The sequence below is a fragment of the Rissa tridactyla genome, chromosome 2, assembly GCF_028500815.1.
Source record: "Rissa tridactyla isolate bRisTri1 chromosome 2, bRisTri1.patW.cur.20221130, whole genome shotgun sequence".
In the NCBI taxonomy this organism is placed as follows: Eukaryota; Metazoa; Chordata; class Aves; order Charadriiformes; family Laridae; genus Rissa; species Rissa tridactyla.
The window spans coordinates 153271919-153285665 of NC_071467.1; the positions used below are offsets into that span (position 1 = coordinate 153271919).

At 38.2% G+C, this 13747-nt stretch overlaps 1 protein-coding gene across 2 annotated transcripts in view; it reads left to right on the plus strand.

The window, feature by feature from the left end:
* CCNY (cyclin Y) overlaps nt 1–11089 on the plus strand; it is a 129658-nt gene extending 118569 nt beyond the window's left edge. For both annotated transcript variants that reach the window (XM_054191235.1, XM_054191236.1), the window contains 2 exons: nt 2917–3079; nt 8775–11089. In XM_054191235.1, the coding sequence (XP_054047210.1) occupies nt 2917–3079; nt 8775–8891 (280 nt within the window). In that variant the 3' untranslated portion in view covers nt 8892–11089. The remainder of the gene's footprint in view (nt 1–2916; nt 3080–8774) is intronic.
* Nucleotides 11090–13747: the final 2658 nt, after the last annotated feature.

Here is a 13747-nt window from a genome sequence, read left to right on the forward strand (position 1 = left end):
ATAGAGGCGGGAAATACCACATAATGCCATTTCAGTTTCTGTTTTAAAATATGTAAGCCACTTTAAGGATGGTAGATGATACTTCTTTTCCAACATAACTCAGACAGAATGAAATTTCCAAAATAAAAGGGGGGATAAGGGGAACAAGAGGCTAAAATCAGGCCCTTCACATTTCTGTGTGCAGTATTATTTCATGCAGATAATGGTTCCTTGACTGTATTTCGAGTGTTTTCTGAATGATTTTGCTAAGCTGCTTTTCCCTTGATCCTTTTCTCATGCTTTCGGGTATTCAGTGGCAGTAAGGGCCTCCCTCCGTTCACTTCTCCAAGGCAAAACTGGGAGCTTTTAAAGCGTTTCTGAAGCTGGGGCACGAGCTGCAGTAGAGAACCGAACAGCTTGAAGCAGACTGACAGGTTTGACTGTGCCGTGTGACAGTATTAATTAGTAAGGGTTATAAATATGAGTTTTGAAATTGCTGATTCTCAGAGCTTTTTTTGAAGGCAGGTGATGAGGCATACTGTGATGGTGTGAAAGGAAACAAAAAAAAAGAGGTTATTGTTTTTGACAAACACATGTGACGGTGCTACTGTTAGAAGTTGCACTTGAGCTACATAACACCATTACTCACGTGTCAGACCCGTGCTCCCGTGCTAACGTCGGCCCTCTTTCCACACTGCACATTCCCTAGGCCAAACTGTGATGAGTCCTTGTCCTTAATTCTTCAAGATTTTAGGGTTCTCACAATCTGCAAAACCAGAAGCCTTTGTGAAGCCTGTGCTCTCTGTATACTTGGTTTATCTGGCTCATGGGCTTTGTGTTTGGGGCTCCTTGTGAGCCCTCCAGCAAAGATTTTGCTGCTTGTTGACCTGATGCTTATATTCCTGCTGCCAGTTTTTCCAAATTATTGTTTTCCTCTTATCCCTAGTGTGGTGGATTGGATATTTTTTCTTTCTTATTTTTCAGGTAGTTGGGACAGTACAATACTATGATTTTGCAGTGTCTAGCTCTACGCAAGATGTGGGCTTTCATTGTTTATATCAATAAGGCAGAAAAACTCTAGGTCAAAATCTTCAACTGCTGTGAATCATTCGGCATAAGTGTGCCTTGCAAAGCATCACGCAGACCTTTCAGTGTTTTGTAAGTCACCAGCAGTACACTGACCTGTGCCTTAAAGCTGACAGAGGACTTGGGAGGACTGAAGGTCAGAATGTATCTGTAGGCACGTGTGTGGCCTTTCCTTGAGTTCCTGTGTGAATTTGAAGAGTGGCCACAGGAAAGCACATGCGAAAGCTGCCTAATGTAGATGTATGGGGGAAGAAGGGTATGGTGATTAGTTAAATTATGTTAGTTCAAATAAGAAATACCTGTATATGTTTTTGTTGTTGTTCTTTCTCAGCTGTAGTTAGTCTAACCTTCAAATCTGGGAGCTAGGGGATAGTAAGAATCTGAGGCTATGTATTATTCTTAAGGATTTGGGGATGCTCTTCAAAAGAGGTACAGCCAATGTCTTTCTCCATTAAAACAGGCGTTGTATTATCCATTAACACAGACCTTTAGGCTTAGCTTGCAGAAAGTAAAATCGTGGCAATATAAAAGGACATTTAAAGATAAACGTCTGTATTTATTGATAGACATCTTAAAATGTATTTTTTTTTAATTTGAATTTTTTAAAAGCTACAATCTTCAACAGTGTGAATGCATGCCAAAGCGTCCATATCCAGCTTTTAGATAGTCTTTTAATGTTAATTAATATTTGTCAGTATGTAGACACAGAAATTTGGTAGAGACAGAGCGAAGGTAAGGAAGGACAATGATTATGATGTAAGTGATGTAAGAGTAAAGACTGAGAAGAAAAATCACCGAGTGTTGAAAAACTACTGTACCAATACCTTTTCATCTTCAGATCCATCCTTTTCTATTGCCAACTCCCTGTACATCCCTTGCACGCTTACACTGCAGTCAAAATGTAACTTAAATGCAATATCATAGTTAGTCAATACCTGCTGGTGACACAGCTGTGCAGCCCCATACTCCTCAGCAAACATGTGTAGCTTTTACCATCAGTTTATTTTTTTTATTTCTCATGTCTTGAAATCACTGTTCTGAATGTATCATATGGCCCTGAATAAGTATTATGTAGGATGTCTAGTTACCGTGCAACTTATGAACATTTCCAGTCCTTAATTTTGTTGATTTGCTTATTTCTTAACATACTTTTTAATGGTGTAATAATGTATTGCTATACCAAAGTTTTCATGGGGTGTGAGCTCAAATAGGACTTCCGTTCCTATTAGGTATTTTGACAAACACAAAACAAATGGTCACCACTATGAATTTTGACTACACGTCCTAGGGAAAAATTGCTTCATTGTGTTCAGAAAGACAGTACGCTGAAAAATTCAGGGTTTCCATTACTTAGTTTTAAAAGATGGATTATGAAAGGCTGAAGAGAGTAAATAAGTTCTCCAGTAATTTAGGTGTTAGAGGAATTTGCAGCATTTATGAGAGGTGCCTGACAAATTTAGGGCATGTCTGCACGTTGTGTTTGCATAGCTGTGTGTGCAGACCCACCTAGTGGAGGTACAGCAGAAACTACAGCAACATTTTTTTCCTGCTGGCTTTTCTTTCCCAGATTGGGTTAGCTAAACTGATAAAGGTGCCCTTCTGCTAGCAGAAGTTTGTGTGTGGGTTTGATCGGCATCGCAGTAGCGGCTGCAAGGTGCAGCACCTTTCGTATTCCTCATTGGCGTACATATGCCAACAGAACTTGGTAGACTAGGTCAAACCTTAGACTAGGATAATTGCATCTGTCAAGAATCAGAAATGAACTTGGTATATACCATTTGCAATTTAAAGTAAATTACATTCAGAGTGCACAGTCTGAAATATGTTTTCACATTTATCTTCTTTCTGCAGGAATGAGCTGGAACGCCAGTTTCTTGAGCTGTTGCAGTTCAATATTAATGTTCCCTCCAGTGTTTATGCCAAGTATTATTTTGATTTGCGTTCCCTGGCAGAAGCGAATAACCTGAGTTTTCCTTTGGAGCCCCTCAGCAGGGACAGGGCATACAAACTTGAGGTAAGACACTTTCTTTTTAGATTGCTCACAGCTGAATATATAGGGGGATTTGGAATTTTTGCATTGCTTCTCCCTTCTCCTATCTCTTCCCGAATATTTGCATCAGATGTTAGAATATTGTGTGCCCCAATTTCCATAACTGTTTTGTTTGTGCTTTGGGAATTCACGGATGTGGAGGCAGCTTTTTGGCCCGGTTTGCGTCATACCTTGTCTTACTTTCCATTTCTTTTTCAGTTCCAGTTGTCTAAATTGGCTTTGTGAAAGTACCCACAAGTTTTATAATGACTCTGCTCACAGTCTGGTTGTGAGACCTGAATATATCATCTGCAGTTTAAAGCACTGTTGGATGGTCTGGACCTGCGAAATGCAGGATGCTATGAATACCCCAGACACAGGAGGGATTTAAAATCATCTGACAATTGTGGGCACTTTGCAAGGCTGGAATCTTCTTTTTCCTGAGCTTTCTGATAAGAAGTTTTTTTTCAAATAAGGGCATTATTGCCTGAGTGTGTACACATTTTATTACTAATTTTGAAATTTGTCGTTAGATGCTAACTGCTTTTCACGTTGCACGTGTGTAATTATATAGCAGCTTTGCACTGGAGGTTGTTTGCCTGTGGGTTAGGGTGAGCTTCGCGTGTTCTGAAACTCCTTGTGCTCCTGTGAAAGAGGCAGGCAGTACTATACACGCTTTTGGGGGGGGAAATGGTGCGTGGGAAGGTTAATTGACTTGTTTGTGACTGTAGTGGGAACAGGAGGTGGTGGAGAAAGAATCAAAGCAGATTTCACTAAAGTTGTATTTCTCATTCTTTCTAAATTTTGCAGATAGCTCCAATAAGAATGTAACTTAATTCTGTGTATGGAGTGGGATGTAGATTTGCATCAGATTTTGTTTCTATTGAAGAGAATTTAAAAAAATTAAAATTCATTGGGATTGTAATCTTAAATGAGAAGAGGTAGTTTACTAACTTATGAGATGGTGGGTCTTGATAAAAAGTGCCATTACATGTATTAAAGTTGAGTTAATTACTTTTTGAAGAGAATTTAGTACACGGTGTTTCCCAACACTGTCGGTCTATATTGCGCACACAACGTATAACAGCAGGTTACAAATGAAGGTAACAACGATAGCTCCTAAAACCTTAGAAGAAAAGAAAATAAGAAATGACTGTAAATACCCAGAGAATACTGATGGTTCTTCTGTACTAACTAAAGAGAATGCATATTTTAAAGGAAATAATGGAATATTTTTTAAAATAAAGCCATATTATTAAATATTTTCCCATGTTGGGAATGCTTTGTGCAGCTAGCAGAAGTTGGCTGTAAAGTAATCCTGCTAGCCAAGGAGGATGTCTTCAGGGAAGAGGATGAGTATCTGCTGTGAAACCAACTTGGTCTACCAGCTCCTTGCCCCTGTTTTGTGTCCAGAAGGAAGGGAACATGATGGGAACTGCCTTGTTCCCTGGCAATACTCGGTTGTCATTAGCGTGCCCTTGAAACTAGTTGACAGCATAAATTATAGCCTGGTTCCTTGAGCACAGTTAAGCATTTAGCTTGCCAAGAGTTATCAAAATGCATTTGCAGCACTTTTCTAGGTCTCTCATGTGCTGTTGAGCCCAGAGTTCTCTGTTTTTAAAACAGTTGCCTGAATTGTCAAGTGGAGTAGATGTAGTACCACACGGGCTGTGATATTTCTGATACGGAGAGACAAGCTGCAGTCTGTGATGTAAGACAACAGGCTCCTAGTGAATGTGCGTATGCAGTGGAAGGATTTGCCTTGTCCCGTAAACTGAAAGGACCTTGCTCAGTCCTAAGATTTCAAACAACTTATTTACTGACATTTGAGATCACAAAAGGTCGTGCGCAGAGAAGTAGTTATAACGTGTTTTTACTACTTTCGCATGTTCAAGGTATTTTATGTGTCTAAAGCAGGAGTATTAGATCTGGCATGGCAGAATCTTCATTGCTATTTCTGCAAATGTCATGAGGTTGATATACTCGTGATGAAAAAAAAAACAACAATGCAAGGAGGACAAGGACAAGGCTAATAAATACTGTTCCTTATCAAATGGAAATGCTGGATGAGATCCATCAGCTTAGAGGTGTTATAAGATGTTATAGTACTTGTTAAAAATGACATTGCTTTCTGGAGCATCTGCAGTGGATGTTTTTCCTTATTTAATATTCCCACAATTGACACTTAAGAAGTAGCTTTGTCTTTTAAATGACTAAACGAAAGTCATTTTTTCTTACTTTTCAGCATTCTGTGGCCTAAAAGAATGGCCACATTCTTTAAGACTTGTTACACCAGTCTACCTAGTAGCCAGAAACCATTTTCATGACCCCTCTTTTATTTTTTTTTCTTATTGTCTGGAATCATGCAAGTTAAAAATGGCAAGTAACCTTTCATTAGATCATCCAGTCTGTCCACCTGCCAATGCTGTTTGTTCCAACCAGCATATGTTGTAGTGTGTTTTCTCCTTCCTTTTAATTACGTCAAATGTCAAGGCTTCCTTTGCTTCTCCTGAGAACTATTTTCTAATATGGGAGATTTTTCTGCCAGGAAGGTTGTTGGATATCCAACCTTAATCCAGTATTTTGTAATTTCCTACTCTTGCACCTGGTTATTCTCCCGTGTACTGAGATAAACATGAGTCAGATTCTGCTCTTTGGGGTAAGTCCACAAAACATGCCTACCCTATTTCTGCTTGTGGTCTTCGCACTGTGCTCGTTTCAAGGCTAGATTTTGTAAGAGCATTTGTTAGGGCACTCCCAGTTTAACGGGCTGTACATTGTCTGAGCTTTTTATTGTTAGGATAGTGCTTGAGCACGTAGTTCAAACCCTTTGAACTAAGTGCTGTTTTTTCTTGAGCCTAAAGAGGTACAGTCCCACAGATCAAACAGACAAAAAAGAGGAGGAAAATAATGTAAGTTACAAGTAGAGAAGTGTCTTTATATCCCCCCAGCTTCCCACTGTTGCAGTGATTGATTGCAATCCTGCGTGTTTTGTGTGTTCAGAATCCTCTTAGCCAAGAAATGAAGGGAGAACAGAAGTCCCCTGCTCTTTTGTCAGGAGTAACCTGATTCCTCTTCTTTCTTTTCATTCCCCATAAAATAAGGAGAATCCCCATCATCACAACTTCTAGTTGTTATAGTGATCTTTTTTCTTTTTTTTTCTTTTTTCTTTTTTCTTTTTTTTCTTTTTTCTTTTTTTCTTTTTTCTTTTTTCTTTTTTCTTTTTTCTTTTTTCTTTTTTCTTTTTTCTTTTTTCTTTTTTTTACATTTTCCTTATGTATAACCCTTCCTGCCTTAGTGCTGGCTGTCCTTGCAGAGTGCTCTCTGGTTTGTCCTTTTTTTGTGGGTGTTGCGGCACTCACAGTTGTGTGCCTTTGTGCATTCCCAGCAGTGAAGCCATGGCCTGTACTGCTACTACTGCCTTTCTCCCCCCTCTTTTCTCCTTACTTTGCCCCTTCACCAGTGACAGTCTCATCTAGAGCCACTTAACTCAGCAGAGGAACTGACTTCTAGTCCTGTATGCATATATATATGTAATGGAAGAATATATATGTATGCATTTTTCTAGCTGATTACAGGTGTTACAATCAAATCCAACAACATTTCACATGATCGGATAGTGTTGCTGGTTTTAAGAATGTTTTGATTTCATATGAGAAATGGGCCCTTGCAACTGTCAAAAATTGGTTTCTTTTTCTAGCAATAGAAGCAACAGAAATATCAAGATGACAGAAAGGTGTTTATAAGCTATTTGGGTTTATTTTAGCTGAAGGACAATAATAAATATTTACAATTTTATGCTTTTCTCTTGTTTCCCCATATGTTATGCTAAAGTTGATTAACTAACTTGCCAAATAGGCTCCAAATATCAATTTTGTAAATTATTTGCAAATGAAGAGGCATCGTTAGATACAGGATTGCTTTAGGCAGCAGTCAGTGTGGTTCCTATCCATGATTAATCACCAGAGACTAGAGATGCCAAATATTAAAAGTGCCGCTTCCAAGCAAAATTTCATTTTATCTGACCATGTGCCAGAACAGAAGTTTTCCTGTGAAACAGGCAATTTTGAAGTGATTACCTTCTCTGGCTGTTTGATGCTTACAGCAATAGCCTGATTTGGCAGCTGAAAGAAGCCGAGCTCCACCTCAGTACATCTGTTTTCCAAGCCATGCCTTGGCACATTATTTCATGATTAAACACTTTTCATCTGTTGTATTTTAAATCCAATTGAATTGCATAAACTTTCTTAGTCCATGAGTTCCTGGTTAAATTAAATAGAATGTTATTAAGCAGTTTTAAGCGAGTTACGTTGTGGTCTACAAAGCGGTGGGAATATTTGTGTTATTTTATTCTGTTGTTCTCTTCGTGTGCATCAAGAAAGAAAACTGTGTTCAGGAATGGTCTTAACAAAAGGAAATTCAGTTTCCAACTCAAAAGTAGCAGCTGGTTTCTTGTTGGTGGAGGTGGGGTTTGTGTTGTTTCGTTTTTGGTTTTGTTTTTTTAATTTAACCATGTTTTGTGGCTGACTTGACGGAAGGGTTAGGTGAACTTACTCTCAGATGCATGAGTCGTGCACTTCTGTCATACCTGCCTCTGGTCTTTGCAGGACAATTAAAATTAAAGGGCTCTTCGCTGCTACAGCTTACTGTGCTATAGAAGTAGAGATTAAGAGAGAAAACAATGATTGGTGGAGTTAGGCTGTTTATTTGTATTGCCTTTTTATAATCAAACATTCGTGCTGGTTTTGTTTGTATAATACTTTTTATTAAACATCTTATCTTAAGACACCACTTAAAAGCATTCCTGAGTAAATAAAAATACTGATTTAGTTCATCTTTTAATTTGGCCTTGAGTACTCCCTGCAGTGAGCTTTCTCTGCAGTTCTGCATGTCTGATCTGAGTTAACATCCCTACTGATGCCAGCCGTAGCCCGTCCCGCCTGTAGAAACTCTAATAGACACACTGTTTTAGGGCACAGTGTATTTGTGCCTATGAGGTCCATAATAAATATTTGTTTTAAACTTGGCTAAAAACAGTAGGAGAAACATAAAACATTAACTGCAGTGCAGTATAATAGAAGTCAACATTTGAATAATGTTTGTGTCTCTCTTCAAAAGGTTTTGAACGTTTCTATTTATTTTTAATGCAAATTAAATTATTTTGACTATGAGTTATGTTTCCCACGGGCACCGTATAAGATAGCCTGATCACATAGATATCACCATCTCCTTCCAAAAGGCAAGTAAACATCAACTCTGTAAACAAAGCAGGGCGAGTATTGTGCCAGACCATTCATCAGTGGAGAAAAATATAATTAGTACAAGACTTTTTAGGAAATAAAAAAAAATGAAAAGCCATCCTCTTTATAAATTCTACAAACATACTTACAATTTCTAGAATTGTTTTATTAAGTTTTTCACAGTTTTTCACCAGGGAAATGCTATATGTGAGTTACCATATAGCAGTGGGTAAGTGTTGCCAGCTACCTCGACGAGCTTTGTGATGGCTAACCTGTAAAGAAAAGGCTTGGAAAAGGCTTGGATTTGGGGAGAAGCTCTTCACGTGTTTGGCTTAATGAAGTGACTTTTTGTAATTCTACCTATATGTAGAAATCTGCATTTAGTCTTATTTTACCTGTGTGGTCAGCGCAATTGAAGTTTTTTCATTCTTTTCTTGTAGGCCATCTCCCGCTTGTGTGAAGATAAATATAAGGACTTCAGGAAAGCTGCAAAGAAACGGTCAGTCAGTGCTGACAATCTGACTGTGGTTAGATGGTCCCCTGCTATTATCTCCTAACAGAGGAGACTGGAATAATGCTACGGACGTACTGTTTCATCCATCCATTTTTTTCGGGGTGGGCTGGGGGCGGGGGGATAAAGAAAAAAGACTTTTGATTTTTTTTTATTTTTAAATCTGTCGAGCTGCCTTTACAGTGCCTCCCCATTGCGTAGCACACGAGTAAGATACCTAGTGGAAGGAGAAATGGAGAAATTGGTGTTCGGGAGAGAACATGGGCGACAATTTTTTTTCTCACTTTTGCTAACAGCTTTACCCCTTTTATGAGGAAACAGCAAATCAGGTGCTTGGAAGAAGAAACAAAACAAAAATGAAGTAGAGGCAGAAAAATATTTAAGAACTGTGCCGTTTTCTGATGTGCTGTACTCATGAAGAGAAATGTCAGCATGAAAACAAACCATGTAGTCAGATGACTGTGCACTAGAGGAATGAAGTTGGGAGAGTTCCATCCTAAAGGTTTCTCTTAATATCTTTTTTTATTTTTTATTGGGTTTTTTGCGTTCCTTATTGCTGCTTCCCAGGATAAATTCTTCCCCTTGCACAGCAGCAAATACGAAATCTGTATTTACAGTAGCACAAGCCCCTGAATAAATAGCGTTGGGTTTTTTCACTGCACTTTTCTCTGTAAGCTGTCTTATTAGCATTATTCTTCGTAATTATTATGCATATGTTATATTTCTTGTATGCCTTTTATTGTATTTTAGAAGAGAGAACTTGACCATAGTGCTGAACCAAAAGTGTGTACAGGGATCAGAAGATCTTCGTAATTTCATGATGTGTTTTATTTATAGTATACTTGGGTGCGTGTGCCTTCCTGAGTTCTTGGAATCATTTGTTTTTCCTTAATATAAAGATACGGTTATTAAAGTATTCAGATGATGATGATAAGATTTGGGCCAAATCTCTGAAATTTGCAACAGATCTTGTGATCCTTCTTGCAGATTTTCATAGCATTAGGAAGTTTAGCAGAATTCATTTTGAGGGAGATTTATTTTTTTTTTTTGTATGGCCTGACTAGTTCATTCCTTCACCTCCAGGTCCATTGTTGCAAGCAATATTCTCAATTTTTATATGTTTACTTTAAATCAAAGTGAGTCTGTTTGTATAAAATAAAAAATAATAAAAAAAAAAAGTTCCAGTGAGGCGGCCTGTAGAAGAGCAGAATGGAAATCTTAACAAGGCATTTGTCACAAGTAGATTCAATTTTGAAGGTAAAATACAAACCCTTGTGTTTTCCAGCGTAGGTGCTTATAGAAATTAAAAGTAACCAAACTGTGAACATAATTTTGGGCTCCAGTTATTAAGCTCTTCTGTTGCTGTTACAGAGTTCCCTCTTACTGTAGCTGTTGCCCCCTCGGAACTGTATTAACCTCTTATAGAAAATAACTTGTCAGTATAAGCGTATTTGCTTTGTAACGCCCCAGGGTGATTCCCCCCCCGCCCTTTTTTTTGCACAGTTTAGAAAGATACAGCTGAAAACTTTCAGTTCCCTGAAACCCTTTCTTTGCGACTATCACTGAAATGAATGGCAACAGACGTCCCTGATTTATGCACTACTGTGGTAAACCATAAAGATTCCGTATTTGTTTTATTAAGCCCTATGGGCTTGTAGCAAAGCGAGGGGCCCAGGGATGCGCGCTTGGCTTCCAGCGCGATGCTAACCGGATGCCTCGGGGCGGAGAGGCACCGGCAGGATTGAAGTAGTGATACCAAACCGCTTTCTGTTAACTTTCTAATGTGATCGGTGTAGTTTGAGACATGAAGGTTTTGTCCATAAATTCTCCTGATCTCCTTTGGGCCTTTAAAATAATCTAATTCTCATCACTTCTTGTTGTGCCAATGCATCAGAACTGTGAGTATCCAAGTCCATTTTTCCCTTGAACATGGAATGTAAGGAAAGTGTTTATAACGATACAAATGCAAATTACAGCATTTGAAACCTCTTTACAGATAGTATCAAACGGAACATTTTCAGAGCATTTGAAATTCATCCTTTATAAGCATAAATTTAGGCTTTAAAATATGTAAAATATTTTGATTTATCAACACTTTGCTAAACTATTTTCCATTTAACTTGATATCAGGAATATTGGGTTTATCCATTTCTGCGTGATAGAGACATGAACTTTGGATTATGTAAAGATCTCAATGCATCTACTATAATTTTTGTGAAGTTTATTAAACTACTTTAAAGATTGTATAGTCTATTTATTGTATGTATGTACATACAGTCTGATACTTTAAAAAGTGGATTCCGTAAAACCTGGCTCAGTCTTGTTTAGACTATTGAATATCGTTTTAGCCTTGTGCACTGGACTCTACCTCTGTATAGGAGAATTTTCCATATTCTTAATTAGTACTGATTCTGTGATTAACTTGGTTATGTTTCTTGCACTAAGAATTAAAAAAAAAATCTGCTGTAAGTGTGGATTTTTTCTTTAGTTTAAATTTTGCCATATGAATCCTCTACACTTAGATGGACGTTTCTTTCCCTCATTGTTATAGAATAATTCTTTGCTTTTTCTTCTGGCTTGTTCCAGGGTTGCCAAAAAATACAGTATCTGTCAGTAAATCTTAATGAGTGTCTTTTGTTTGCAAGGTATTCTATACCATGTAATTAAAAATGAAATATTATTTAGGATTATGTTGTGTTTAGTATAGTTTTTTAAGCATTACTGTATGGAAAATGCCATTGCAAGGTTAGAGAATCACCTGGGGTGTGAGAAGGGACGAGAACCAAATAGTGTTTTAATTAACAGCACAAATACATTGTGTTTTTCATTTCAGAACCTGAAAGTAAATTTGCTGTAAATGTTTTCTGGATTAAGGGTTTCGTTATTGCTTTGGTCACCGGCTCAGAAACAACAAGGTGTAGGAAATGTAATAAACCTGTCCCTTCAAGCATCATTGTCTTAATGAATTATTTTTATATGTTGAGCCAGTGAGCCATTTGTTTGGTCATTTATGCATTGGTAATTGGATAAATATTTGAAAAAGGCATCTTGTAAGGGTTTTTATTCATGCATCCCTCTGCAGCCCAGAGATGTTTCCCTAATTCCTCTTTCCATCTGCAGACTTGTTTATATTTCTTTTTTTGTTTATATTTATTTTTTTTGTCAGCGATAACGTATCATTCTGACAGACACTCTTCTTTGGGGCTGAGAACACTGGAGTTGCGTGATGAAGTGCAAAAAGAAGAAAAAAGTCTGATCACCTTTTCCACCTTCCACAAGCCCTATCAGTCTTTGAAATGATACCTGTTTTCTATTGCATACTATTTCAATATTTCATATTGCATATGTCCCATAGCAGGGTAATGGTATTCTTTTTAATAACTGTATTTTTTATTCATCTTTATTTAACCTTTTTTTTTGAGAGAGAGGGAGACGGATGAGCATATATGGCTTAGTTTCACTTAGTTTATTTAGCTTTGTTTATCATGTAAACTAAGGAAGTGGTGGAAGAACTGTTTACATTTGTGGAGTCTTAGTTCAGACTTTGTTTTTTAACACCTCTTTCTCTACTTCCTAGCTTTCCTAATGCCAGAAACCTTAGATATAACCTGAAGATTAGAAGTAGCAAAAACCTCATGAGAAAAGGGTGATGGTGTATTGGTGGCAGATGACAAAGTGACATCTGGTAGTGTTGGCTATATATAAAAATAGCAGTATGGGGGAGGGAATAAAGGAATTGAAAGGGCAGAACCAGAAAAACACCAAAGCCTTAACAGCTGAAGCAACAAATTTACAGTTGTCCTTTGTTGGTAACGAACATTGCATTTTCCAATGACATGTTTAAACTACTTAACTGAAGTGCGGCACATCCACTGCCGGCTCGTATTGCTCTCTGCTTCCTTGTGGTTCTCGTAAGGAATTCACTCCACCTCACTTTTAGCACTGTCCTCACTTCTGTTTTGAACACATAATCAGAATTTACTTCTTTTTTTTTCCTTGAATTGACAGTTGTTGGAAACCTCTTCCTACCTCTGCGGTGGAGTGCCCACTTATTGTGGGTTCTGAGAAAACAACTCAAAGATAGACACAAACATGCAACCTAGACGTATATGGAAACATTAGTATCTACCCCCAAAGTGCAGTAAGTGTCTTTCTGCTGTTTCTGTTTTTCCTCTTCAACCGAACCACATCTTCAGGAAACCACAGGACGGATGAGAGTTTGAGTTGCGTAGACTAAAGGTAATGACAGAAGATATGTAGCGACCACTGTTAGGAGAAAATGCTTTAAAAAAGGAAACAAGATTTAGAAGAAAAGCTGCTGATCATAAGGAAGCCAGAATTGATAGCAGATATAGATTATGATGCTGAAAATTATTGTTTCATAGCATGTATGAACCTGCTTTTCTGGCTCCTCTTCTCAGAATCCATAAAAAGTAACTGGTGAATCCCAGACCCACAGCTTAAAAATGACTGAAGGCATTAGCCAAGAAAAGCCACACTTGGGTCTACTTCTGTTGTCTGGGCTTGGTCATCAGGCTCTTCCCATTAAAGACAGAAGCAACAGGATGGCAGATTGAAGAAAGGCAGGTGACAGAGCAGTACACATAGACTGTATTTCTTGTATTCCTTACAGAATGGTTGGTTTGATGCAATTTGATGTGAAAAAAAAGAGAGAGTTGTTTTTTCATGCCCTTTACACCATGTGGAATGTGTTCCAGCATTCAGTCGTGGATGCCCCATCCCTGGAAGTGTTCAAGGCCAGGCTGGATGGGGCTTTGAGCAGCCTGGTCTAGTGGGAGGTGTCCCTGCCCAGGGCAGAGGGATTGGAACTAGATGGTCTTTAAGGTCCCTTCCAACCCAAACCTTCTATGATTCTGTGATTGTCGGTGGAAACTGTCAACT